Below are 24,435 nucleotides of genomic sequence, written 5' to 3' on the forward strand. Positions count from 1 at the left end.
CTTCCCAGTCTAAATAATTCAGTGTACATTGTACTCATGCTGCTATTCCTTCTTCATTGAGTTATGAATTTGTAACTTGACATTCTGAATAGAGAACACATCTGATTGGATGTTGCCTAATAGCGTGGATACCAAACGGTTGTATATATGAGATGTATATGTATATATGAGAAAATCACCTGTCATTTATCAAGTTATATGACAAAATGGGTACAAAGTTATTAAAAATAGGTGTTTTCTTTTCAGCTTGGTCGCTATGGGGTGCCTTTCTCCCTCATCCAGAGGTATTCTGAAGACCTGGACAAGCCTTTGGGTGACATTGCCACAGTCATGGACCACACTAGGGTCCAGCAGCTCCTCAAACAGCATCGCATGGCTGTGAGTACTAGAGGTTTTACACTACCGCTTCCGACAATGTTGAAAAGTAATGCCATTAAAATCACTTTGCAGTTGACTCTTCTTTTATTTATTTCACTCCTCAGATCCCGCTGAGAGGTTTATCAGAGATTTGTGTGAAACTATAACCTCTTTGATGAACATGGTAGTGATGCTGGATAGCCATTTTTTCTTGACTACACCTGTTGGTGTCTGGCATGGATGTCTTGGTCCAGATGTTCCTCTGTCTCCTCTGCCACTGGGTAGAACTCCAGAGAACAGGCACACATTAACACCACTGGTGGGCCACAGTAGCATGCTAAGAAGGATGTGAATACAGAGTGAGTGATGCCAGAACTTTCAATGAGAATTTGAATGGCACAGTTTCTTGTGAAAGAAGCACCAAGTGTTACTAAAGCTAAGCACTGGTATAGCCAGTTATCAATGGGAGAAATGCTCCCTTTGAGATGCTCAGTATCACTTTATGAAAGGTCTTTTAAAATATATGTAGTTTTTAATGCTTTAGTATTACATTTTCAAAGGAAATGTGTTCAATTCTTACCTGAGCTTACGTCTGCCAGCGCAGATGCATCGATTTGGACACTTTCATTTTAAACATAGTGTACAGTTCATTCAGGCAAAGAAAGATGATGATGCTAAACCAGTCATTTTAGGCAAAGTTCAGTATTTTCAAAGCTGTTTCTTTAAATCTAATGCTAATTGTGCAGTAGAATGTTAAAAATTGTGAACTTTCACTGTTGGCTTTGACTGTAAATACAAAATAGAAGCTCTCTACGATGAATTGTGAATCTGCATTTGTTTTAAAATGTGTTTTTCTCTCTCTCTCTCATGTGGTTTGATTAAATAATAGAACAGTGATTGTAATTTGGTGATTACTAAAATTTTGGATATATGCATAGACCAGGGTTCTTATTCCCACTGAGACACTGCACAATTTTTTGTGTGGGATTTGGGGGGGGGGGGGGGGGGGTTATATATAATTTCAGTGTTTTTCTGCTAAAATAACTCCTCTGGTTCAGCTCAACAGCTAAATAACCCCTTCATGGCTCAGTCAGTTAGAATGTATAAAAGACCATGAGAATGTCCCTTCAGGACGCTTAAGAGTCACTGCATAACTCCCCATAGTAAATGTTGAAGTAGTCATATGTCATTTAAGTCATTGCATATCTCCCCATAGTAAATGCGAATTGCTGAAGTAGTCCGAGGTCTGTTCATTTTAGTAAAACAATTTGTTTTCGACTTAAGCAAAGTATTGGTCATAAGCATGTTTGTTTGCTGTTTAAGTTTTGAAATGTGCTATATTTTTGTTCTCGGAAATGGTTTCATTTTAAAACTGCATATTTATTTTGTGTTGTAATAAAGGGTGTATTTGATACTATAATGTATCGCAAACTTTAATCCACTGAAATGTCTTTAATGCGTATAAAAACTCGCCTTTTGTGTTGATTATACACATATGGATGATTACATTGCATCCCCGCAACAACGTCATTAAAAAGATAAATTGCAGTAAAAAACTATCTATTATATTTGCTTATTTGTTTGTTCTTGCTTCAGTTGTTCCAACAACTGATTAAAATGTATTTCAACTGAATTAGCTTGTAATAGACAAGGCTAACATGTGAAAGACGGTAAAAAGTTCAACCTACTACAAGAAGAAAACATCACACATGAGAGTCTAATCAGAGCAGCAGTCCTGGCGCGCTCGTCCACCAGAACACACGACGTTGTTGGGACTCCTTACTCAGAAATACACACTTGCGTCGAATGAGTTATCGGCATTCTCGCCGATTTCTACTGGGAATATGATGAAGCATGTGCCCGTCGGAAATAATAGCTCCCTCAGAAGCTATATCCGACGAAGAAACAGAAAGGGTAACTGGTTAGCTGTTATTTTGTTAAGAATTTCTCGGCGGGATTTTGGATTCTGCTTGGCCACGCTGTTTTTGTTTTGTTTGGGCTCCGTCCTGTGGCAATTAAATGGTGGACCACCTAAAATTCTTCTTGATGTCCGTTACTTCTTCGGTAAGAGTTATCAGTTATTTGAGTCTAGTAACCATGTGTATCATGGTAAAATCATACATATATTTACAGTTTTATGAACCTAAATTTTACTAAGCATGAATGAAAAATCTAAATCACGTAGCCTATATTCACACATATAATGAATAGACATTTCAAAATAAAGCAGATTTAAAAAATACTCCAAAACAAAAATCCGTTTGGCCCAGATACTTATACATGAGCTTTCGTTGATTATTAAAGTGTGAAGTTTGAGTGCCTTCTCGGTCACAGGTAGACGGAAATTAGTGGTCATGCACGGTAACATTCATGACGTCTCGACAGCTCTGACAACATTTTTAACATATGTCGCAATGTAACATTAGCTTACACGGTTATTTAGTTGTCTGGTAATGTATTTTGCTTGAGGAAGAAACAGTCCACTGGTATTTGAACGAACAAACAGTAGACTAGGTGTTTGGAAAGCCGTAGCAGTTATCAAAAGCCCCTTGTGACTATCGCCTGCTTGAACGACTTCATTATGAGCCCCGCACTAACAAAATACACAACCCCTTTCAGCAATTCCATTTATATTTTTCTCATGCTTTATGATGCATATATAGGTTACATTTTCATCTGAAGTATGGGTTTGCCTAAAAAAAATTATTTCTACTGTTCACACACAAACCATTTTAACTGTCTTTTCTTAACTATAGGGACATCATTTGGTGGTGAACACTTAGCACCCAGAGTAAGTGTTGTACCTAAGAGAAATTACACTGTTAGAGCAACATTGTGCAACTTTCCATGTAGTTTAACTAACTCACTTTTACATGTTATTCTGTTAATCAATAAGGCTAGTTATTATTATGAAGGGTAATCAGTTTTGTGTGGAATGTATGTACAGGAAAAATCAATTAGGCCAAAATATCCTGTTAATGTGTGGATATTCATTACTGCAGTATCCCATTTGTCCTGTTAATGCATTATAATCATTACTGCAATAGCCCGTTTGTCCTGTTAATGCATTAATATTCTTTACTGTAGTAGCCCGCTTGTTTTCTCTATAGGTTTTACCTTTCCCCAGTCAAGTCATATACAATCGCGTTGGCAAGTGTGGGAGTCGTACATTAGTCCTGCTGCTCCGTATCCTGGCAGAGAGACATCGGTTCACCCTCATCTCGTCGGACATCCACAACAAGACCAGGCTAAGCAAGCGTGAACAGGTCATGTCCTGAATGTGCGCTCTTGGTCCGTATGCAACTCCCCCCCCCCCAGTGCATTTTACTCATTTCTGTTGCTCTCATTTGTGGTGCAGCTGAATGTGATGACAAACATAAGCACCCTTCCTCAGCCCTTCCTGTACGCCCGACATGTCCACTTCCTCAATTTCACTAGGTACCCTCATGCTACAGCCATTATGGGTAAAGTTTCACTCTGCTACAAATGGCTCAGTTTAATAGTCCTGTGTGTCTCTACAGGTTCAGAATAGATGAACCTGTATACATCAACATCATCAGAGATCCGATCAACCGATTTCTGTCCAATTATTTTTTTCGGCGCTTTGGCGACTGGAGAGGAGAAGAGAACCATCTCATCCGCACTCCCGCAATGAAGGACGATGAAAGATATCTAGTGAGGTTTTTGATCTAGATTTTGTCTCATTATACTTAATGTTAATAAAAACGCATTTCATGAATGTGTTGCTTTGCATCACCCTCACAAGACACCGTATATCTAGTATACCAAGACTGTGGACTGCTCTTAAACTTTCCTCACAAAGCCTCATAGTGCAATGTAATCGGTCCACTGTATGTGTTAGCTGTTCCAGCATGTTGTATAAACCACTGAAACACCAGGACAAGACCTTCCCCTGGTTTACCACTGGAGAATTTTGTGGTGAACTAGCTCAGGTTTAGGACCCATTAGTGCTGGAAAGATTGCTAGGATTGGTCAGTTTCTGGTGTCAGGGGTTGAGGCCATGGCTCTCCACAGCATACCCCAAGACATTCCTCCTCTTCTTGTTCTGCCCCTCGTTAAGTTTTAATATATTTTTCTGCTAAACTTATAACCTAAGGCATGAATAGTGAACTATACGTTCATTGTGTTCAAATGACGTTCCAACTGTGCCAAAGGTGTCTTAAACTTCAGCATGCTGATGTTAATCTCTCCTCCCTTGGCTTGTCATTATAGTTATTAATGCTATATAATATGTGTGGATTTGAATTCAAAGGAGGCAACAGGTTGTTAGTTACTGTTGTTACTGCCCCTCAGTGGCTATAGTCTAATTGCCACTTACTGGATACAAGCAATAGAGCTGTTACTGCATAGCTTAGCAACACCATAAATTGGATCTAGCTGAATGTCTCCTGTGTTTTACAGTTTTACATGAATGCCTCTTTGACAACTCTCTCAGCAGACTGGGTTTATTAAGCAGTACACTCAGGTTATTTTTAGACTTGCAAACAACTGTGGTGTCGTTGACCCTGTTTTTCTGCTAAGTGTTGATGCTGTGCTTTATTCTCAGTTTTATAGGTAATGTTGATGATCATGACAGCACAGACCACATCTCTATATTGAGGAATAGTTCATCACTTTTTCCTTCCCTTTGTCTGTGAGAGGAACCTTATATATCCAAACCCTATATATTCCACGCTGAACAGTGAAAAGAAAATTGACCATTTTGTTTAACCCGTCAAATTATAGCTTGTTACTTAAGGGATTAGTGTAGTGAGAGGTTGTGTATGCTGTCTTTTGAGAACTACATGCTGTACTTGAGCCATGTGATGGTTGTTTACTTTGGGGTGGGGGGAAACAGTACTGGTCATCTGTCATACACTGGTGTATATGAATAACCCCTCAGTTCTTGTGTGTATACCTGATGTGGAATAATGTGTGTGTGTGTGTCTGTGTGTATACATATATATGTTTTGCACTGTGTTGTGTCTGGTCTTAGGACATTAACACCTGCATCTTAGAAAGCTACGCTGAGTGCTCAAACCCACGACTCTTCTACATCATACCTTATTTCTGTGGCCAGCAGCCTCAGTGCAGGTGAGACAACTTCCTGCTTAAAAATGCTGAACAGAACGGTAAAATAAACAATTTAGTCCAGTCAGCAACAACCAATATGACAGTCTGTGTCATACTGTTATGGGTTTTGGATAGGGAGCCGGGTTTGTGGGCACTGCAGAAGGCTAAGGAGAATGTACTGGAACACTACCTGTTGGTGGGGGTCCTGGAGGAGCTACAGGAGGTGCTTCTCCTGCTGGAGAGACTCTTGCCTCAATTCTTTACCGATGTCCTCAACATCTACAAAAGTCCAGGTAAAAAGAGCTCTTCCTTCAGTTAGCACTATGTGCACCATTTGTCCAAATATTTTTGAATAAATGCTCGACTCTATTTACCCATAAATGTAAGGAGCTTTGGAGACGTTTTCATTGCATTTCACATTGGTTCTGCATTTCTCTCCTGTTTACTATGTTGCTGTATTTGTCTTGTTTGGCTCTGGCAGAATACAGAAAGCTGTGGAACATGACGGTGACGGTGCACAAGCAGAGGCCCAGCCTGGAGGCCATGCAGGTGCTCCATCAGCGGATGGAGCACGAGTACGACTTCTACAACTTCATCAAAACCCAGTTCCACCTCACAAAGAGGAAATTTGGCCTGAGGTCTGTAACACGGCCACCTCTGCATCACTCTGGCCTCAGGGAAGGCCAGGAGGAAGAGACCGGGCTGGACAGCTGGCTGGAACATCCCTTAAGATAGAAGGGCTGTGACAGCAACTCAACTTGAAGATGAAGATGTTGACTTTAAGATGAGGGAAAACACGATAATAACTGAAGGTGAAAAAGTAAGGCAAATCAAAATGAAAAAGTAAACAAAATGAGTTACCAAGAGTAAGTTGCAGTCAGTCAGGACATGGGCTGACTCAATGCTGCAGTATATTAAACATTATTTATTCATTTTTAAGTGCCTGTGCTTTAAATGATCATAAATTATAAGTACTGTGTACATTTTTGTAGACAAAGAAATAGAATTAGTAGACTAGAAATAGTTATGTTGTGCTATTCCCATTTTCTGTAATTGCACAATATTTACATTTAATAAAAATGAAAAAGGATTGTAGACCTGAGCTGAACCTGAACCAACAATCGGGTATTTTTGTGTTGGCTAAGGTTTGCTGGGGATTTCTCAATCGATCAAGCTATTGAAAAAGTGAAACAAATTATATTAGGATGGTAATTTGTTTTTTAGATATGATATGTAAATAGTATTGTAATAAGACTTGGTTTGTGAGTTACTTTTCATATATGTCCAGAAAAAGAAAAAAAAAAAAAAAAATATATATATATATATATATATATATATATATATATATATATATATATATATATATATATATATATATATATAAACCTTAAATTATCAGGATGAAAACATATGCCAAGCATGGTAACCATATTAGTCAATCTCGACTTCTGTACAAAGCTTCTGTATTGAAACATAATCAGAGTTTTGCATGAGGCAGTTGTTCATGGAGACCCTTCCGCAGCAGGCCCAGAGCATCCAGAGCAGTGCCCCAGCTCAGACTGATGCCACAGCCCCCATGACCATAATTATGTACCACCAGCACATCATGACCCTCTACCTGCAGTCGCTCACTCTCCACACGCAGGTTCCTCCGGCCAGGCCTCAGGCCCACCCACTCCTCCAACACCTGGGCCTTGCGCAGGGAGGGTACCAGCTGACCGCAGCGCTCCGCAATGCCCTCGCTGTCTCCCTTATCCACATCCGACCGCCAGTCGTTCATCTGCCGAGTGCCCCCTAGAGTGGTGTAGCTAATACCAGGGTAGATGTAGGTCTTCCCATCTCCATCCCGGATGAAATTCTTCACCCAGGGAGCGTGAACCTTGAGAATCTGGCCACGCACTGGGCAAACGCCCTCATCCCCAGCCAGGGAACGGGACCCGAGGCCTGAGCAGTTGACAATGACATCATAGTAGTGGCTGAGCTGCTTGAGGTCAGTAACTTTCTCCTGTTTCATCTCACCACCAGCATGTCTAAACCTGTTAACGAGAAGAGACTATCAAACTGTCTTAATAATTACAATATGAGATGGAAACTGAATAATAGTAATAATAATACGTTAGATTTATATAGTGCCTTTCAGAAAGCTCAAGGACACTTTAAAAAGTAGAGTACAAAAAAAAAAACAGGAAGGGTAGAAATGCTGGGCCAGTAATGGTTTTGAGCTCCAAAATATTTACCTTTTCTCCAGCCATGGCAGATATCTGTTGCATTCACACTTTATGGTGGTGAAGGATTGACCAAATTTATGACTGGGGAATCTCTTCATTTCATAATCTGTCATGGTGCGGAATCCAAACACATAATCGGACCAGTAGGGTTTCGTTTCAGATGGGACCTCTCTGAATATCTGATAACTTGAGAAGAGAATGGTGAATATGGGAGACTAATACATACTACATTCAAATTCTGGGGTGAAACAGTGATTAAAAACATCCATTACCCTGAGCTCAGCAAAACTCCTGCCTCTGGGGCATCTGATGACTCGGCAATGGCAAACAGGTGATGAAACGTGTCCTTGAACCAACATCGCTGACGCTCCAATGAGATGTCTGGTGGGAGCCAGAGGGAGAGATACAGTGCATTCCTGGGCATAGTTCAGAAAATGCCACAGGCATAGAATGCCTATGGAAAATGTAAAACTGCTTTGCTGTCTTTACGTCAATTAATAACAGTCCCTCTACCTGGAAACTCCTTAGGCAGGAGGATGCCTGCAGCACCATCACTGGTGGTGTCTGGAGAAAACCTCTCAGCCAGTATCGTGACAGTGCAGAAAGGGAGAGCCTCAGCTATACAGACTGCAGTAGACAGGCCAACCACACCTGCTCCAACAACCACCACTTTCATGGTCTTCATCTTAGAACTGAAGGAATGGTTAAAATAAAAAAGATCTTGTGGTAAAAGTACAATCACACTTATTAGGTCCACATATCAGCACTGTAAATACATATACCAGAATGGCATAATGCACCAAAACCGTAGCTAGCTAGCTTACATTGGATTCAGCAAAAAAATAAAAATAAAACCTCAGCTACAATGAACAGCAAAAAGGCTACAGCAAATATTAGTGGCATAGCTAGTAGAGGAAGTCAGCTAACATAGCTAGCTACTTTCGGCACAAACCTAGAATCGCTTACCTCAGTTTATATATATATATATATATTTGTTTATTTAATATAGAAGTGTAACTTTTACAACATCTGTCACCGTCCCCTCTCGTTCAGAAAGGGTAGGTGTTTGTGAGACCCCAGACTGTTGCTCACTACAGGCGCTGTCATGCGGCGATGACCTGTGCGTCTACTGTTGCGCAGCAGTTTTGCGACAGTTGCCTGGTGGTTTACGGCGCGCCCGTTACAACCTTTTGTACGGAGCAGGGGCTCGCGGATAACACCATGGGCCCCCAATACGTTTTGGACCTTGGCAAAAAGTCGCTGCGCGTTCGCATTGATAGTTTAGTGTTTAGGATTCAGCAACGATTGCTCTGAGCTGTCTAACGGCTGGATTATACTTCCGCGAGGAAGGACCATTTACCTGAGGAATTTTAATGTTGCATTGTATTTGAAACGTGCTAGAATTTAGGGCTAAAGTACTTGAAAATGCTTGAAAATGTATCTCGTATTTCGTTCCTTCCACTGTTGAGGGCTGTTTCTTTATATAGTGGGATGCGAAAATTTGGGCACCCTTGTTAATTTTCCTGATTTACCTTTATAAATCATTGAATGTTTGGATTGAAAAAATTCCGGTAAATATATCATATAGGGGACAAACACAGTGATATTTGAGAAGTGAAATGAAGTTTATATGATTTACAGAAAGTGTGCAATAATTGTCTAAACAAAAATAGGCAGGTGCATAAGTTTGGGCACCCAAAAAAACCCTTAACTTAATATTTATGAGATCCTCCTTTCACAGAAATAACAGCCTCTAAACGACTCCTATAGCTTCTAATGAGAGTCTGGATTGTGGCTGAAGGTATTTTAGACCATTATTCTTTACAAAACATCTCTAGTTCTTTTAAGTTTGATGGTTTCCGAACATGGACAGCTCTCTTTAAGCGACACCACAGCTTTTCAGTAATATTCAGGTCTGGGGACTGAGATGGCCATTCCAGAACGTTGTGCTTGTTCCTCTGCATGAATGCCTTAGTAGATGTTGAGCAGTGTTTAGGGTCGTTGTCCTGTTGGAAGATCCAGCCCCGGTGCAGCTTCAGCTTCGTCACTGATTCCTGGACATTGGTCTCCAGAATCTGCTGATATTGATTGGAATCCATCAGTAGCAAGGTGATGTTGTAGGTCTTTGGTGCTGGTCTGTGGGTTGACTCTGAATGTTCTCAACATCCTTCGCTTCTGTTTATTCATGATTTTGCTTGGTCTCCCACTTCAAGCTTTGACTTGAACTGTACCTGTCTTCTTCCATTTTCTCACAATGTTTTTCACACTGGAGACTGAAAGCTGAAATCTCTGACATAGCTTTCTGTATCCCTCCCCTAAACCATGACGGTGAACAATCTTTGTTTTCAGGCCAGTGGAGTTGTTTGAGGATAGGTGAGATGAGGGCATTCTAAAGATAATACGAGCGGCTGCATTCTGGACCAGTTGAAGTTTATTGAGGGACTTTTGAGGAAGGCCATAAAGGAGAGAGTTGCAATAATCAATACGGGAGGTAACGAGGCTGTGAACAAGAATAGAGGCAGTGTGGGGTGAGGGAGGGACGTAGACGATTGATGTTTCGGAGATGAAAGTACACAGCCCGGGTTATATTGCTAATGTGGGAGTGAAATGAAAGAGTGCTGTCTAAGATGACACCCAGACTCTTAACCTGTGGTGAGGGGGAGACTATGGAGCTGTCAATCAGGATAGAGGAACTGTGAACTTTGGATAGTGTGCATTTTGTACCGCAGAGCAATATTTCTGTTTTATCAGAGTTTAGTTTAAGGAAATTAGAGGAGAACCAGGTTTTTATTTCAGACAGACAATTGGAGAGGTATGAGGGAGGGAATGGAGAGCTAGGTTTACTGGCTATGTAGAGCTGGGTGTCATCCGCATAGCAGTGGAAATCAATGTTAAATGTGCGAAATATATTTCCAAGGGGTAGCAGATAGATGATGAAAAGGAGGGGCTCCAGGACAGACCCCTGGGGCACACCGGAAGAAACCGGAGAGGACTGAGACCTGAAGGATTTAAGTTGTATGAACTGTGTGCTGCCAGAGAGATAAGAGTGAAACCAGTTGAGTGTGATATGGTTAATGCCTATGGAAGATAATCTATTTAAAAGGATGGTGTGGGAAATGGTGTCAAAAGCTGCAGTCAGATCAAGGAGAATCAATATGGAGAAAGAATTAGAGTCAGCAGTCATAAGGAGGTCATTTGTGATTTTGATAAGGGCAGTCTCCGTGCTGTGGAGGGGGCGAAAACCAGACTGGAATTTTTCATATTGGTGATTTAGGGAAAGATAAGAGTTGAGTTGTGTTGCAACAATTTTTTCCAAAATTTTGGAGAGGAAGGGGAGGTTAGAAATGGGGCGGAGGTTATTAAAGTTATTCTGTGCCAGAGACGCCACTATACGGAGGATGAAAGATGACAGATCAATCAGTGAACAAATGTTCGGCATAAAAATAGAAATCAATAAATATATATATATATATATATATAAATATTTGACATTTAATATTTACTTATTGACTCACAAACATAAATGAATACATCAATAGATGCATAAATAAACCAATGATCAATACTATACTATTATACTATATACTATTATATTATTATACTATATCAATACTATATCAATACTATCAATACTATATCAATACTATACTATTATACTACTATACTATATCAAATATTTATTACCATTTTAATGCTGTACAGACATCTATTTAGTTATTTATTTGTTGATATGTTAACTTCCATACTCCATATACATCTGTATCAATTACAATCTGCAATTTAATGATGAAAATTACAGCTGTAAAACACTTAATGTTGTTTTTTATCGGCACTATTTGGGAGCATGTTTTTGAAAGAAAGAGTCATTACTTGTTTTTTATTTTTAGCCTAAGCACACCAAGTCCTCAAGGTTTCAGTTGAAGGAGTTTCATGTGAATAAGTATTGTAGCGTCGGCCCAATGGGGGACGGCACTACTTTCCCATGAGCCCCTGCGGCTCCGGTTTTGGTTCATGTTATATTTACATTTATGGCATTTGGCAGACGCCCTTATCCAGAGCGACTTACATTTTTATCTCATTTTTTATACAAGTGAGCAATTGAGGGTTAAGGGCCTTGCTCAGGGGCACCTCAGTCATGGCCTGGGGATCGAACCTGCGACCCTCCGGTCACAAGACCAGTTCCGTAACCACTAGGCCATGACTGCCCAAAGGTGGAAGTGGGATTTGAACCCATGTAGCTCCTGTACATTGCTTCTAATTGGGAGCATGTGGCTCAACACGTTGAGCTACCAGAGAAGACATATGTAATGCTATGATGTGTGTTATTGATTATGTATCTGATTATGTGTGTGTTATGTAGTTTAAGCCACCCTGTATTAGTTTATGTAGTTGTGCATTGTCTGAATCAACCTGCCATGTGTGTGTGATGTTACTGTGCTAATGACCTGCCCTCATGTTTCATGTCTTATTTGAGTTTGTTCCACGTGATCATATCCCAACAGTCTGATTACGATTGATAGGCATTTAAATAAAACCAGTCTGTTTTATCAAATGGATCAGTTTACTGCCTCTCCTTCCTGTACCATGACACAGTATGATTTCCTTAGTAGAACTGATCGTTTTAGAACAGAAGTTTTAAACACATTTATAAAACTCTAAATAAAGTTGTGGCTCTATTCAATGCACATATGCCTATTTGTCCATCAGTAATTTTCTTCCACATTTCTACATTTATTTGCTTATACATTTTCACGTTTATTCAATCAGATCATGTTTATTTCTGTTATGTCTGTATTCAGTATATTCATGCACATTTCATTAAATTTGGTGTATACTGAAATGTTCTATGAGTATACATTAATGATGAACAAGTATAACATGTCCTGCTACTTCTAATATCTTGACGTTGTAACTACACTGTTTATATGAGTATGTGGTATGACATTTTATGCAAAAAGCCTTTAGTGTACTACCAATACCACGAACGCAGAGGCAACACGCTGAAAGCTTAGAAAATACTGCAAGTCCTGACAATGTTTATAATTTTGGTTCAAACGAATTGGTTTTGTGGAGACCTCCACTGTAGAGGGCACCAAACCATTCAGCAAGAGGTTTAATTACAAATCCCGCGATATTTTGTATGTTAACACGGTCTCCTTGAGGTAAGGTCCTGAAAGCGGCAATATTTTACAGTACTGTAATGTCCTTTGCTGGCGCTTGATATTGTCTAAAAATAAATATACAACATTGCGCAGTAGCTAAGCTCAATTGCTTGAATCAGAATTCAAATTGTGATGGTTTAAAAGTCAAATGGCTAACTTGCATTGCATGCTAGCTAGCAAACTTACGTCTAGCACAATGATATCCATGTCGATCAGACTAAAGTGTTCTTCACTCTGGCTGTTTGTCACAGAGAAGTAACTAGAGAAAAAAACACATTTGCTCTTTTTTGTATGATCAGCAGAATTCAGGTTAAATTGTCTTAAAATTGTCGTAACATACTAGCCTTCGGTGTTTGTAATTCTCTGCATCACTTGTTTGTGTGCCCCTTAGACAGCGAATACTATGTTGGTTTTGAGTTGTAATTGCCACGTGTTCAGAAAGCCCAGAGTACACTGGTAATAAAATGATTGTGACTGTATAATATGTCCTGAAAATTGCTCAAGCTGTTTTTCTGTTAATCACTTCCCATATTCTTTTTCAACATGTAGGTCTTTTGCCACATTAAGCAGAATGTGTGAGCAACCACAGACTAAAGCTTCAAACGTTCTGGCCTTTCATTCAGAAACTCACAAGGATTCGATCCTGAATAAATTCAACCACCTGAGGAAAAGAGAGATACTTTGTGACATAACTCTTGTTGTGGAAGACATTTATTTCAAGGCACACAAGGCTCTACTGGCTGCAAGTAGTGAATATTTCTCATCAATGTTTACTGCAGAAGACCATGTAAGCCAGTCCATCTACAAGCTGGACGGCATGGCTGCAAAGACCTTTGCTTCTGCGCTTGAGTTCATCTACAGTGCGAAAGTGTCTGTGGAGGAGAGCAATACGGAGCAGCTGCTGGATGTGGCCCGCCTGTTAAAGATCAGCGACTTGGTCAAAGCCTACGGAGACCTAAATCAGAGCAACGTGGCAGCTGCCCCAGTGGATGTTTGCTTGCAGGGAGACGCTGACGCACGAGCAGCTGGAACCCCCCCGAAGCGCAAAAGGGGACGTCCGAGAAAGAACGTGGGTCCACAGCTCGAGATGCTTCAGCCACAAAGCCACAAAGACGAGAGGCTCCCAGCTGAGGCACAGAACGAGAGCACAAAACAAATAACCGTGCCTTCTTCTCCAGGAATACCTGAGAGCGCAGAGCCTCCTGGTGGGGGGAACTCTCTCCCCAGGGACCATGACGACGCGGACTACAACCCATCCGAGAACGGGCCTCGCCACAGCAAACGCAAAATAAGGCAGCCAGTAAAACTTAAGGGCTACAGACTGGGTGATGAGTTTAGGGAAGGAGGAGAGACCGTAAAGAGGGGTAGGAAACGGAAGTACCCGGCCACGGAGCCACGCTGTGACGACTGTGGCAAAGTGTTCAAGAACCATCTGTTTTTAAAAATACATCAGCGAACTCATACAGGTAAAAATAAGGTGAAATAAAGGGAAATTAACAATAAGAGCTTGGTAGTGTCAGTATGTGTATATTTAATTGTGTTTCATTATGGAATGCTTTTTTTTGTGTTTGATTTGCATGTAGGTGAGAAACCCTTCCGGTGCCATGTTTGTGGGAACTGCTTCACACAGAAACACACGCTTTTGGTTCATCAACGCATGCACACTGGAGAAAAGCCATTTGTCTGTACTATATGTTCTAAAGCTCTCTCAACAAAGAACTCCCTGCAGGAGCATATGAACCTGCATGCAGGTACACAAAACTATGTAGTATTGTGCTACACTCATAGATAAATTTCATTCAATCCATTTTCCTGTACAGCCAAATTATAGATTTGGTGCATTTTTGTGTTTTTTTTTTTCATTTTCCAGAAAAGAAATCTTTTAGCTGTGATCAGTGTGGGAAAATCTACAGTCAGAAGAGACAGTTAAAGAGTCATTATCGTGTTCACACGGGGAAAGCCTTACCCGAATGTGCACATTGTCATCACAGATTTATGGATGCAGCACAGCTGAAGAAGCACCTGAGAACACACACAGGTGATGGTGACAGCAGGGCTCGAATCTATTGATGAAACCCATGTGTGACTACATCAGGTCCAAGGACATGTAACCAGTTTTGTTACTTTTGTAGGTGAGAAGCCCTTTACGTGTGAGATTTGTGGGAAGTGTTTCACAGCCAAGAGCACACTGCAGACACACATCCGCATCCACAGGTGTACAGTTCCCTGCCTCAATGAGATACTACTTCAAAAGACTTGTTTTATTAACATTTCATGGAATTTAAATGGTGTTTTTGTCAAATAATTGGTTTTACAGTTACAGAGCTAGGCAAAAAATGACAGGGCATAATTGTAGTCTTTTTTTGCATCACCTGTAACTCTAAAACGTAGAATTTGACAAAAACCATCCAAAACCATTTAAAAGTATTCTAACTGCTGAACACTTTTCTTTGATGAAAATGAGAATATATTTCTTTCACCAGTTTTGTACATTATTTGTGTGAGTGAATAAGGTGATATTAACTTTGATATGCACACTGTCCTTCCTCTCACATTTAGAGGCGAGAAGCCATACGTGTGCAACATATGCAACAAGTCGTTCTCCGATCCCAGCGCAAGACGACGTCACGTGGCATCTCACTCGGGGAAGAAGCCGTTCACCTGCTCCGTGTGTGGCTTGTCCTTTGCGCGTCCTGATAATCTGAGAGCACACTCCAAAACTCACAACAAGGAGAGGGTGGGCTTACAGACCACAGCTGAACCGGGGGTGGGATCTGAGGAGGTACACAGCCTCCTCCAGCTCCAACAGTACCAGCTCCCCAGCCACGCAGAGCAGGAGATCCAGCTGGTGGTCACCAGTGAGGTGGACACTCTAAACCTGGTGCCAGGCCAGAAGCCGGGCCTTAGCATCATCACCACTGAAGGATCCTCCTCTGAGGGCCAGGGCCACTCTGGCCTCACCCTGCTCACCCAGCCCTCTGGACATGTCCAGAACCTGGCACTGGTCACTCAGGATAGCCTAGACCCCGGTGCCCAGATCCAGGCCATTAGCATGATGGACGGCCAGGTGAGCAGCGGGCAGTCCGAGCAGATGCACGTCATCACATTGACCAAAGAAGCCATGGAGCAGCTGCAGGTTCACCACAGATCTTCAGAGCAGCCATCCCTCCAGCACCTGCAGGTGATCCAGCAGGCCATCCCCCATCTCTCTGTCCCAGCAGAGCCCCTTGCTGCCCAGATGAGGCTCACCGGAGAGCAGCACAGCCAGGGCCACACTGGAGCCATTCACATCAGCGGTCAGGCCAGCCAGGCCATCTCCATCAGCCAAACCAGCGAGCAGATTCCCAGTAGTCAGATCCAGGGACAGACATTTCAGATCCAGGCTGGCACAGTCTCTTATCTCTACACCACAAGTCTGGCACCGCAGAACTGAGGACAGGACCGAACACACCGAATCATATGCAGGCTGCTGCTTTTTATGCTCATTGTGACCATATGGATCTATCATATGTTTCTTTCATTTTGTATTTTTGTATTAATTTTTAAAAACATACTGGTCCAAGAAACAGTTTTAAAAGTCGCTACATAATCATTAGGTTGCTACATATAACAAATTACTATTTAAAGAAGTGCCTGTGTCATATCACAGTGCTTCTTAAATACAGAAGGCTTGTATCCATGAGGTAAATTATTTAATCCAAATTACTACCACATCTGTGTGGAAATTCAGTCTTCTGAAATAATGCAATAAACTATAAGACATCATCTGTCCTTGCAGGGAATTCATTCATTTTTTTAATCAATGAAGTTCTAAGAGAGTATGAATTTATTTCCTATGCGTCCTATGACGCTGGAGTGGAGTGTGAGACAAGGTGTTGTCTTCATCAGAAAGGCAGGGCAGCAGTCCAGCTGTGAGCTCCATCTGCAGGCTATGAGGCATCTGTGGGACCAAGCAATCAAAACTTGCCTTTAAACTTACAATTATTCTTCTCAGATGTATTTACCGTGATGAGTTTTATGGTGTTGGAAGTAAAATAAAACTAAATAAACTCACTGCTTTTGGTCTCTGCAGTAATGTCCGTGTGGCTGTTCTCACTGTGATCACTTTTGGTTCTTTGTCAGAATCTTCAGGTGTGCCGTCAGTAAAACTGCTAGCTGGAGTAGTTAACAGCTGTTTGTTGCCTATTGAAAACGCATTTAAATGTGAAGGACTGAAAGACTGAAAAGCCACCTGACGGTCACCTGAGAAATGTATCTCACCATTCGATTTTTTCCTGTTGCTGGCTCTGCTTGCAGAGGCTTTGAAGAAAAAAAAAAAGTCTCAAACTCGACGATATCAGTTGTAGAACAATGAAAACAAATATGGTGCTCACCTGAAGAGGGCGCCTGTTGAGACTGTGCTGCTTCAATGCTGTGAATGTGGCTCCGCAGTTTATCCACTGTCTGAAATGCATCCAGCTTTAGACAACGTTCACGATGAAGCTGCCCCTGCACCTAAACATGTTCAAACAGCGGATTACCACACCGCTAGTACATTCACCCTGTGGGCTCCCCCAAACCTCCTCAATCATCTAGCAGTGAATGACTAGAAATGTATCGTGGTTGATGACCAAGCCCGTGTTTCTCTCATGAGGTTCACGGTCCTGGACACACGGTGGTGCTCCGCTCGACCTGTTTCATCTGCTTGTGGGTGCGCTGTCTCTGCAGCTGGCTCGACACGTTGGTCCTTTCCAGCTGGGCGCTGAGGACTCTGATTTCGGAGGCCCCGTGCTCCGCCGCCTCCCGTAGCTGCTCCACGCTCACCCTGCGGACCTCCTCCAGCTCCCGCCTGCTCTGCGCCTCCTGTGCGGAACGGTGCTCCGCGTCCCGCAGCTGCAGAGTCTGTGGCCGTAAAAAACAAACCGGTAATGGGTAATGGACGGGGAGGGTTATGGTTGGAAAAATGAGCCGTTTTGATGGAGCGCACTGTACCTGCTTAACAGTCTGTGTCTGGATTTGTTCAAAGCCTGTTTTGTACTCTAGCATGGCTGCCTTCACAGCTTCAAGCTCCTGCTTCAGTACAATCTGTTCTTCCTCTGATGTCATCTTCACTCTCAAAGCTTCCATTTTGGAAGACATCTCACGCTAAACACACACACACTACTGTATAATAAGCACTGTTTCCTGGGTAACAATCATCTGTTTGGTATACATGTCTGGTATACCTGTTTGTACTGAAGCAGCTCATGTTCTAGCTTGGCCTGTCCAACCATGTACCTCCAATGATGGAAAGTTTTCAATTTACGAAGCAGTCCAGACATTTGGTCGTTTTCTGAATACAGGTCTTCTAATGTCTCCTTCTGAAAAATATAGGAAAATGTAAAAATATAAGGACAGCAGACTTGGGTTTGTGATTCATGTGTTGGTTTTGTGGCGAACCTCAGAAAGCATGGTGGTCAGAGCCTTCTCATCATTGTCAGAGGAGGAGAACCTGCTCCTCAGCTTACTGATCTTCTCCAGACCTTCACTCCTCACTCTGCTGACCATTTGCCTCACGTCTCGGTCCATCCTCATGTGATATTTGTCAAGCCCTGACTGCACACAAGAGAGATTTTAACAGCTAAATAACTTTCTTCCCATCTCGCATCCAAACATCTCCTCGGATCCCTTCCCTTGCCTTCAACTGGATGCATGCAGAGAAGAGCTGGTGAAGCAGGGAGTCGTAGCGGCCCCGGATCTCCAGCTCTGCTTGTGTCTGGAGGCCCCTCTGCTCGTCTTCCAGCTGAGCAACTCGGAGACGCAGCGTGGTGAGTTCGGACATCAGTGCACGACAGACCTCTGCTCCCTGCCAGGACGAGATCTCACCGCTGAGCCCAATCTGGAGACATGCATGTCTGGGACTGTGAGCACCCTTACCCAGCATACCTTACTGTAGGGATCAGTGGCTCGCGCAGCTGTGGCTTCGAGCTCCTTCACGTCCTGGAGATTACAAAGGAACGATAGAGAAAACCGCCAACAGAACAGCGAGAGAGGAGCGAGGCAGAGTGGGGCGAGCCAGTTACCTGCTCCCTCTGGTGGAGGAGCTGGCCCTGTTGTTCTAGGAGGTGTTCGTAGAACTGGGAGTAAAGCAGGAACGCGCTGCGCTCTCGGGCCATCACGGCACAGCCGAGCTCAGCCACGCACTCCTGCAGGTGGGCCAGAGGGAACGCCACCTGCCAGGAACATCACCATCAGCTCTGCCACCACCACCAACACCAATACCAAAACAACTTTATACACAGAGCGTGAAGAGTTTTATCCTGGTACATTAGAAGTAAAGGACACAGTACAGTGAGCTTCTTCTACCTGTCCGTCTGTCTCTTTTGCCCCTTCCATCAAATGCTGTAGGAAGTTTTCCACTATCTGGGGCCTCTCCAGGGACAAACAGTGCTGCATGGGGGCTCTTTTCCACAGCTCTTTCACAACAACAGATACACCATATTTTAAACCTGGTACACACCTTTAATATAATGACCCATATCTCACATATCATTTATTGCTCATTTACAAAATCAAAATCATTTATTGTCAGAACATATTTTTTGTGAGCTTCTGTCTTCCAGCGTCCTGCTAGACTCGGGCGAGGCTGAGCGATGGCCCTGTCGCGCCCTGCCGGACGCGTGCGGGGAGGGAGTCCGCAGAGAACCTGTGGGCAGGGCCGTGTCATGCCGGGCGCGCTCTGACATCACCAGCGTTATCTCCTTGTTAATCCTCCTCTGAACTGCTCTGATCATGTCACATTCTGTGCTCTCCAACAGCTTGAGCAGCTGCCCGCAAATATAACAGCATAAAAAAAATTAACCGACAATATCAAAGTTACATTTAAAGGGTGATCAAAAATATGTAAAACAATCCCCCAAAAAAGTCAGAAAACAAGCTGAATCAACAGGACAAAGGCCGAGTTAGTGCTGCTCAACTGTGAGCATGCGTGCGTACCTGCCATGTCTTGACGTCAACCTCAGGAGCTCCTGCTGGGGTTTGGAAAGATCCGTCGTGGGACAGCAGTGCCTCGTCCCCCTGCGCGTGGCCCATCTGCCGAGCCAGAGCTCCCATACTGGGGGAGTAAATCTCCATCCTGCAATATCGCATCATCAGACCGTTAACAAATGCACATACAGACCAGAAGGGCTGACAAAAGGCAGTTTAAACGTACTCACAATTCAATTACAACATGCTTTTATGAAAACCTATTTAATAAATGAAGTGATTTATTAAAGCATAATGTTTTATTATGAATGTTTTATTGTGGATTGAAAAGGAAGATATGGCTGAAGTGTTTCTCAAAACCTGTAAAGATGGGAGAAGCGTTTGAAGAGTGCGGCGGTGTTCAGCTGCTCAACCCCAAGCTGGTGCCGGGCCCAGCTCTCCTTAAAGACTTCCAGTTGCTTCCAGAGCAGTAAGAAGCCCTTCTGCTGGGTGAGGGACTGAATGGGTCTGCAGTCTGCAGGCTTACCCTCCTCTGTGTGTCCACTCACATTTTCTGCACCATCTGAACAGTCCTGGACCTTAACAAACAATAACTCTTTCCAGATAAATTCAGCACCACACAAAAGAAATATGAAGATTCTAGAAATCTAGAAAAGCTACACAGCTTCAAGCCTTTGAGAACTCTTGTGAAAGTTTTATAAAATGCTTGCGCATGTGCAGTAATAACCATACTTGTCTCTCAGTCTCCATGTCGGAGTCCACCTGGCCCTGGAGCTGCAAGGGAGCTGCCTGTCTCTTGCTGCCCAGCACGTCGTCCAGGAGCAGGGCCGTGCCCAGAACAGCTCCATTAGCCTCCATCCTACTGTGTTCATCCAGATCACAGAGGCACAGCTGCGAGGCACCACCATAATGTCAGTTCAAACTCTCTCACACATGGACAACGGAAGAAGGAGGACTTTACCAAGAACAAACTACCTGCATGCAGAATTCTATAGGTAGAATATCCCATATGGCCAAAGGATGTAGCCCATGACAAGCAATAAATGATCTCCATGGATAGGTTCTTTGAGTCTGAAAGCATATGTAGGTTCTGAGAGATTATCATGAAAATTTAATGCAACACAGCACAGAACTTGCAACATTCTCTGAAGATTAAACCACATTGACAAACACTGATTGTTAAAATGTTATGCTTAACATGGAGACTGGCTCCATTTGTAATGGAACATGCAGTAAGAGAGTGACTCCTTCACCTCCGGGCAGGACGGCTCCAGAGGCTGAGGAACAGGAAGGCAGGAGAGGCCTCGCTTCAGGCTGTCACTCAGGACAGGAAGGGCGTGGCTCATGTTGTCACTCACACTCTGATAGGCATCGACATTTCCAGCGTGCAGGAAGGTCTCTCTTTAGAAGACAGGGGTAAATCCAGACAAATTTACATTCCTCCATTTTCAGCTGCGGCCACGCGGCTCTTCCAGGGCTCACCTGATGGTGCAGCGGACCGCCATGTGGAATCCCAGGAGGAGAACCTCCCTGCGCAGGTGGAGAAGGTGCTCCACCACCTCCACACTGTCAGGCTCAGAGAGAGAGTCCACCTGCTGCTGCACAGCCCACAGCTCAGCTCCTGCACGACACCACGGCCCGCCGCAGGTCAAAGAGGGCCGAACGCGCCGTGTGGAAACCATCAACACGTCTGCCTTTGCCCTCAAAGATGCTTACCAACGCTTTCAGGTCCGCCCCAGTCTGCAGTGAGTGTGAGGTCTCCGCTGGAGCTGCGGGAGTGTTTTGGGTTGCCCAGGGAAGCGTGGTTCACCAGGTAAAAGACTATGTCATGGAGGGCTGATATGATGTTCAGGGTGTGTTGAAGAGCCTGGCAACATGCCTGGAAAACAAACAAACAAACAAACAAACAAACAAACACACAAACACACACACACACACACACACACACACACACACACACACACACACACACACACACACACACACCTGATGCTTTACTTGTGACTTGTGTATTTGTCTGTATTTTGTGTAATTTGTGTGTTAACGGGCCGCCCAATGGAGGATGGGTTCCCTTTTGAGTCTTGGTTCTCCCAAGGTTTCTTCCTATTCCCCACCATCATAGGGGGTTTTTCCTCGCCACTGTCGCCTTTGGCTTGCTCATTAGGGTTCTGGACCCATAGTATTGTTAACCTTTTAAATCCTGTAAAGCACTTTGTGACAACATGTGTTGTGAAAAGCGCTATACAAATAAACTTTGATTTGATTTGATTTGACTTTAACTAAAAGTTTAACTAAAAGTTATTTATGGAAATGTATTAATTGTTTTTATAGGAATACAGAAATCTATGTTAGTAGCATCCATATAAAATGGACAGGTTGATGTGAAGTAGTTGTTATATAATGGTGAAACATTGGGACACTGGTGTAAGAAGACCAAAAGCAGACGTGTCTCTCACCTTCTCCTCCAGGGCTCTGAACATGCTGAGCACATCAGTGTAGTGAGGAACAAACCACAGGTTCATCAGGGTCCTTCCATCCATAGATAACAGTTGCCTTGGGCGGGGCTGAAAGAGCCTGAACATGAACCGCTATGTCAGGACATCCACATACATTCCATCAGTCCATTTTTATGACATATTTCATCAGCAGAGCAGGCATCGGGCAGGTCCTGACCTGGGGTCAGGGTGTAGGGCCCTCTCAGACCCTGCGTCTCTCTGGAGCTCATTGGCTTGCCCAATGATAAAGTGAGTCTGGCCAATGTCGGGACATTGCAGCAGCAGTGTGGTGAGACTGTGACAGTGAGCAACAATCTGACTCCTTAAACAGCACTGAGAGCCCAGCAGACTCAATCTGAAAACGTACAGAACTCGCATATAATCCTATAATAGCTGCAATCCAATCTATTGGCTCATTTATTTAAACAAAAGTGTTAAATGTAGCTTAAAACAAAGCCAAATCTGAAGGAATAATTATTTTTTATAAAAATTAAACAACGTACTTGTGACAGAATTGCAAAATCAGTTTCCTCTTGATTTTGGCTACCTCTTCCTGGTGAGAAAAAGAACAGTAGTACACTACCTAGGACACCCATCTGTGGAGTTAAACTATGTACCCGCTCATTTACATACTGGATCTGACATCAGAGCGGGCATCAGCTCCTTCCTCTTTACGTAAGAGTTGAGCATTTCATCGCGAGGGCCGACCTTTCCTAGCTGAATGGAAACGAAGGCATCTGCAAGCCTGAAGAAACAGCTTTGTGCCACCATCATGTGCCCACACAGATGCTACATCACCACAGAAAGACCTTATATAGAGCATTTAATTACAAATGGATACTGAATGTTAGACAGACCTTCCTCCAGCAGAATCGTCAGCCCAGTAGCAAAGGGAGACCTGCTTTATTGCTCCAAATAGAACATTCTTCTGTGTGACCTGACAAGCCAGAATCACTTGCAGATTCTCCAAACCAGACTGGTTCATGAGCTGAGCACATCCACACAAGACCATACGAGATAAGTATATACACTTGTGCAAAATATATGTGCAGTATATAGAGAAAAAAACGTTTTTATATGTGATTACATGAAGGACAGCTTCTTCAGAGCGGAAGCTGAACTTCCCTATCTGGTTGTCATCCAGCTCCTGAATGGCCAGAGGAAGACTGGATGGGCAAAACCTGTGAAGGAGGCACAACGTAAAAATGCATAATCACCCAAACCTATGGGCACATGACCACACTCCATTCACAATGTTACTGTTGTTAATGTTGTTTGTTGTTATAAACCTCTACTGGTATACACACACACACACACACACACACACACACTTGCCCGGGTACCTGTCAACAGAGGCACTGTCTTGGAGAAGAGCTGTGATGAACAGAGGGAGCTGTTTTGGGATCTCTTTCTGCACTGCAAATTCAAACTGCACTGGTCGCACGTACAAATGAAATTCATCAAAACCCATCTCCTGAGCAAGTGATCTGTATAATCTAGGAAAAAGCAAAGCAGTTGAGGCAGAAATTGCATGTAAAATTCTAATTATATTGTTTATATTGTTTCACTGAATCTTTTTGCAACTCTTTTGAGTGAAGCATAACCCAACTGGGACAGGTGCTCGGTCTCAAAGGCTGACTCGATAATACGGTGGCGAAGCGTGATGAGCTCCAGAAGTCTAGACAGAGTCTCCACGGCAAACAGCTGCCTCTCTCTGCCCTGCTTCCTGTCTTGCTCATCTGCTGATCTCAGGACAGTCAGCACCGCCTCCCTAACCAGGACTGGGTCCTCAATAAACACGTCTGAAAACAACTGCACAGACAACAGACAGAGTAGAGATGCTCACTGAAAAATCCAACGGCCTAAAAAGTCATTCTGTAAAGGACACATACATCTCTTTGGATCTGAGGGCTGTAGGAAGTTCCAGGAGTGGCCATGCTGTGCCAGCTATGCAGAGCTTGCTTGAGGAGTCTCTGTTCCAGCCTTGTTCGCACGGTGATGCTCCTGGCCCCGATGAGCTGACACGTCTCACTGTGGGCCTGCTCAAGTGCCCGGTACAGCCCTGAGGCCAGACCCAGGGATGGGTGCAACTCCAACACATACACACTCTTCAGGGCAAGACTACAAAGAGTAGACAGAAACAGGATAGCAAGCCCCAGGAGATTGATATCTGGG

At 43.2% G+C, this 24,435-nt stretch overlaps 5 protein-coding genes across 18 annotated transcripts in view; 3 read left to right on the top strand and 2 right to left on the bottom strand.

The window, feature by feature from the left end:
- The window catches only part of sash1b (SAM and SH3 domain containing 1b), a 47,244-nt gene extending 45,911 nt beyond the window's left edge, over positions 1-1,333 (top strand). For 2 of the 4 annotated variants that reach the window (XM_076978539.1, XM_076978540.1), the window contains exons 19-20: positions 247-378; positions 483-1,329. In XM_076978539.1, coding sequence (XP_076834654.1) covers positions 247-378; positions 483-524 — 174 coding nt within the window. In that variant the 3' untranslated portion in view covers positions 525-1,329. Of the gene's footprint in view, positions 1-246; positions 379-482 lie in introns of all 4 variants that reach the window. The other 2 variants (XM_076978537.1, XM_076978538.1) reach the window with 2 other exon arrangements.
- Positions 1,334-2,060: 727 nt separating this feature from the next.
- On the top strand, positions 2,061-6,538 carry LOC143480728 (uronyl 2-sulfotransferase). Its single transcript, XM_076978551.1, has 8 exons — positions 2,061-2,421; positions 3,114-3,148; positions 3,468-3,623; positions 3,716-3,795; positions 3,879-4,032; positions 5,354-5,451; positions 5,566-5,723; positions 5,912-6,538. The coding sequence occupies exons 1-8, from the start codon at positions 2,202-2,204 to the stop codon at positions 6,163-6,165; spliced, it is 1,155 nt and encodes a 384-aa protein (XP_076834666.1). The 5' UTR covers positions 2,061-2,201; the 3' UTR covers positions 6,166-6,538.
- A 300-nt stretch (positions 6,539-6,838) lies between these two features.
- On the bottom strand, positions 6,839-13,026 carry ddo (D-aspartate oxidase). Of its 2 annotated transcripts, none has more exons than XM_076978553.1 (5): positions 13,007-13,026; positions 8,172-8,350; positions 7,931-8,039; positions 7,668-7,844; positions 6,839-7,466 (listed from the first exon to the last, which is right to left on the bottom strand). In XM_076978553.1, exons 2-5 carry the CDS (start codon positions 8,341-8,343, stop codon positions 6,908-6,910), a joined length of 1,017 nt encoding a protein of 338 aa, XP_076834668.1. In that variant the 5' UTR covers positions 8,344-8,350; positions 13,007-13,026; the 3' UTR covers positions 6,839-6,907. The 2 variants fall into 2 exon arrangements, with proteins under 2 accessions (XP_076834668.1, XP_076834667.1); XM_076978552.1 differs by lacking the exon at positions 13,007-13,026 and adding an exon at positions 8,625-8,932.
- zbtb24 (zinc finger and BTB domain containing 24) lies at positions 12,667-16,891 on the top strand. Of its 3 annotated transcripts, none has more exons than XM_076978545.1 (6): positions 12,667-12,820; positions 13,370-14,286; positions 14,404-14,571; positions 14,691-14,858; positions 14,953-15,034; positions 15,380-16,891. In XM_076978545.1, the coding sequence occupies exons 2-6, from the start codon at positions 13,392-13,394 to the stop codon at positions 16,251-16,253; spliced, it is 2,187 nt and encodes a 728-aa protein (XP_076834660.1). In that variant the 5' UTR covers positions 12,667-12,820; positions 13,370-13,391; the 3' UTR covers positions 16,254-16,891. The 3 variants fall into 3 exon arrangements, with proteins under 3 accessions (XP_076834660.1, XP_076834661.1, XP_076834659.1); XM_076978546.1 differs by lacking the exon at positions 12,667-12,820 and adding an exon at positions 12,845-13,129; XM_076978544.1 differs by lacking the exon at positions 12,667-12,820 and adding an exon at positions 13,181-13,276.
- The window catches only part of ccdc162 (coiled-coil domain containing 162), a 29,225-nt gene continuing 21,418 nt past the window's right edge, over positions 16,629-24,435 (bottom strand). For 6 of the 8 annotated variants that reach the window (XM_076978531.1, XM_076978529.1, XM_076978534.1 and 3 more), the window contains 29 exons: positions 24,153-24,381; positions 23,870-24,072; positions 23,604-23,756; positions 23,348-23,441; positions 23,118-23,248; positions 22,894-23,005; positions 22,764-22,813; positions 22,439-22,615; positions 22,222-22,339; positions 21,482-21,644; positions 21,248-21,386; positions 21,019-21,166; positions 20,741-20,836; positions 20,498-20,656; positions 20,126-20,343; positions 19,775-19,913; positions 19,485-19,605; positions 19,145-19,254; positions 18,862-19,011; positions 18,725-18,778; positions 18,477-18,644; positions 18,239-18,394; positions 18,025-18,159; positions 17,792-17,944; positions 17,492-17,701; positions 17,194-17,314; positions 17,081-17,119; positions 16,875-17,002; positions 16,629-16,760 (listed from right to left, as the gene is read on the bottom strand). In XM_076978531.1, coding sequence (XP_076834646.1) covers positions 16,647-16,760; positions 16,875-17,002; positions 17,081-17,119; positions 17,194-17,314; positions 17,492-17,701; positions 17,792-17,944; positions 18,025-18,159; positions 18,239-18,394; positions 18,477-18,644; positions 18,725-18,778; positions 18,862-19,011; positions 19,145-19,254; positions 19,485-19,605; positions 19,775-19,913; positions 20,126-20,343; positions 20,498-20,656; positions 20,741-20,836; positions 21,019-21,166; positions 21,248-21,386; positions 21,482-21,644; positions 22,222-22,339; positions 22,439-22,615; positions 22,764-22,813; positions 22,894-23,005; positions 23,118-23,248; positions 23,348-23,441; positions 23,604-23,756; positions 23,870-24,072; positions 24,153-24,381 — 3,988 coding nt within the window. In that variant the 3' untranslated portion in view covers positions 16,629-16,646. Of the gene's footprint in view, positions 16,761-16,874; positions 17,003-17,080; positions 17,120-17,193; positions 17,315-17,491; positions 17,702-17,791; positions 17,945-18,024; positions 18,160-18,238; positions 18,395-18,476; positions 18,645-18,724; positions 18,779-18,861; positions 19,012-19,144; positions 19,255-19,484; positions 19,606-19,774; positions 19,914-20,125; positions 20,344-20,497; positions 20,657-20,740; positions 20,837-21,018; positions 21,167-21,247; positions 21,387-21,481; positions 21,645-22,221; positions 22,340-22,438; positions 22,616-22,763; positions 22,814-22,893; positions 23,006-23,117; positions 23,249-23,347; positions 23,442-23,603; positions 23,757-23,869; positions 24,073-24,152; positions 24,382-24,435 lie in introns of those variants that run through there. The other 2 variants (XM_076978530.1, XM_076978535.1) reach the window with 2 other exon arrangements.

Source organism: Brachyhypopomus gauderio, chromosome 17 (assembly GCF_052324685.1).
Source record: "Brachyhypopomus gauderio isolate BG-103 chromosome 17, BGAUD_0.2, whole genome shotgun sequence".
Lineage (NCBI taxonomy): Eukaryota > Metazoa > Chordata > Actinopteri > Gymnotiformes > Hypopomidae > Brachyhypopomus > Brachyhypopomus gauderio.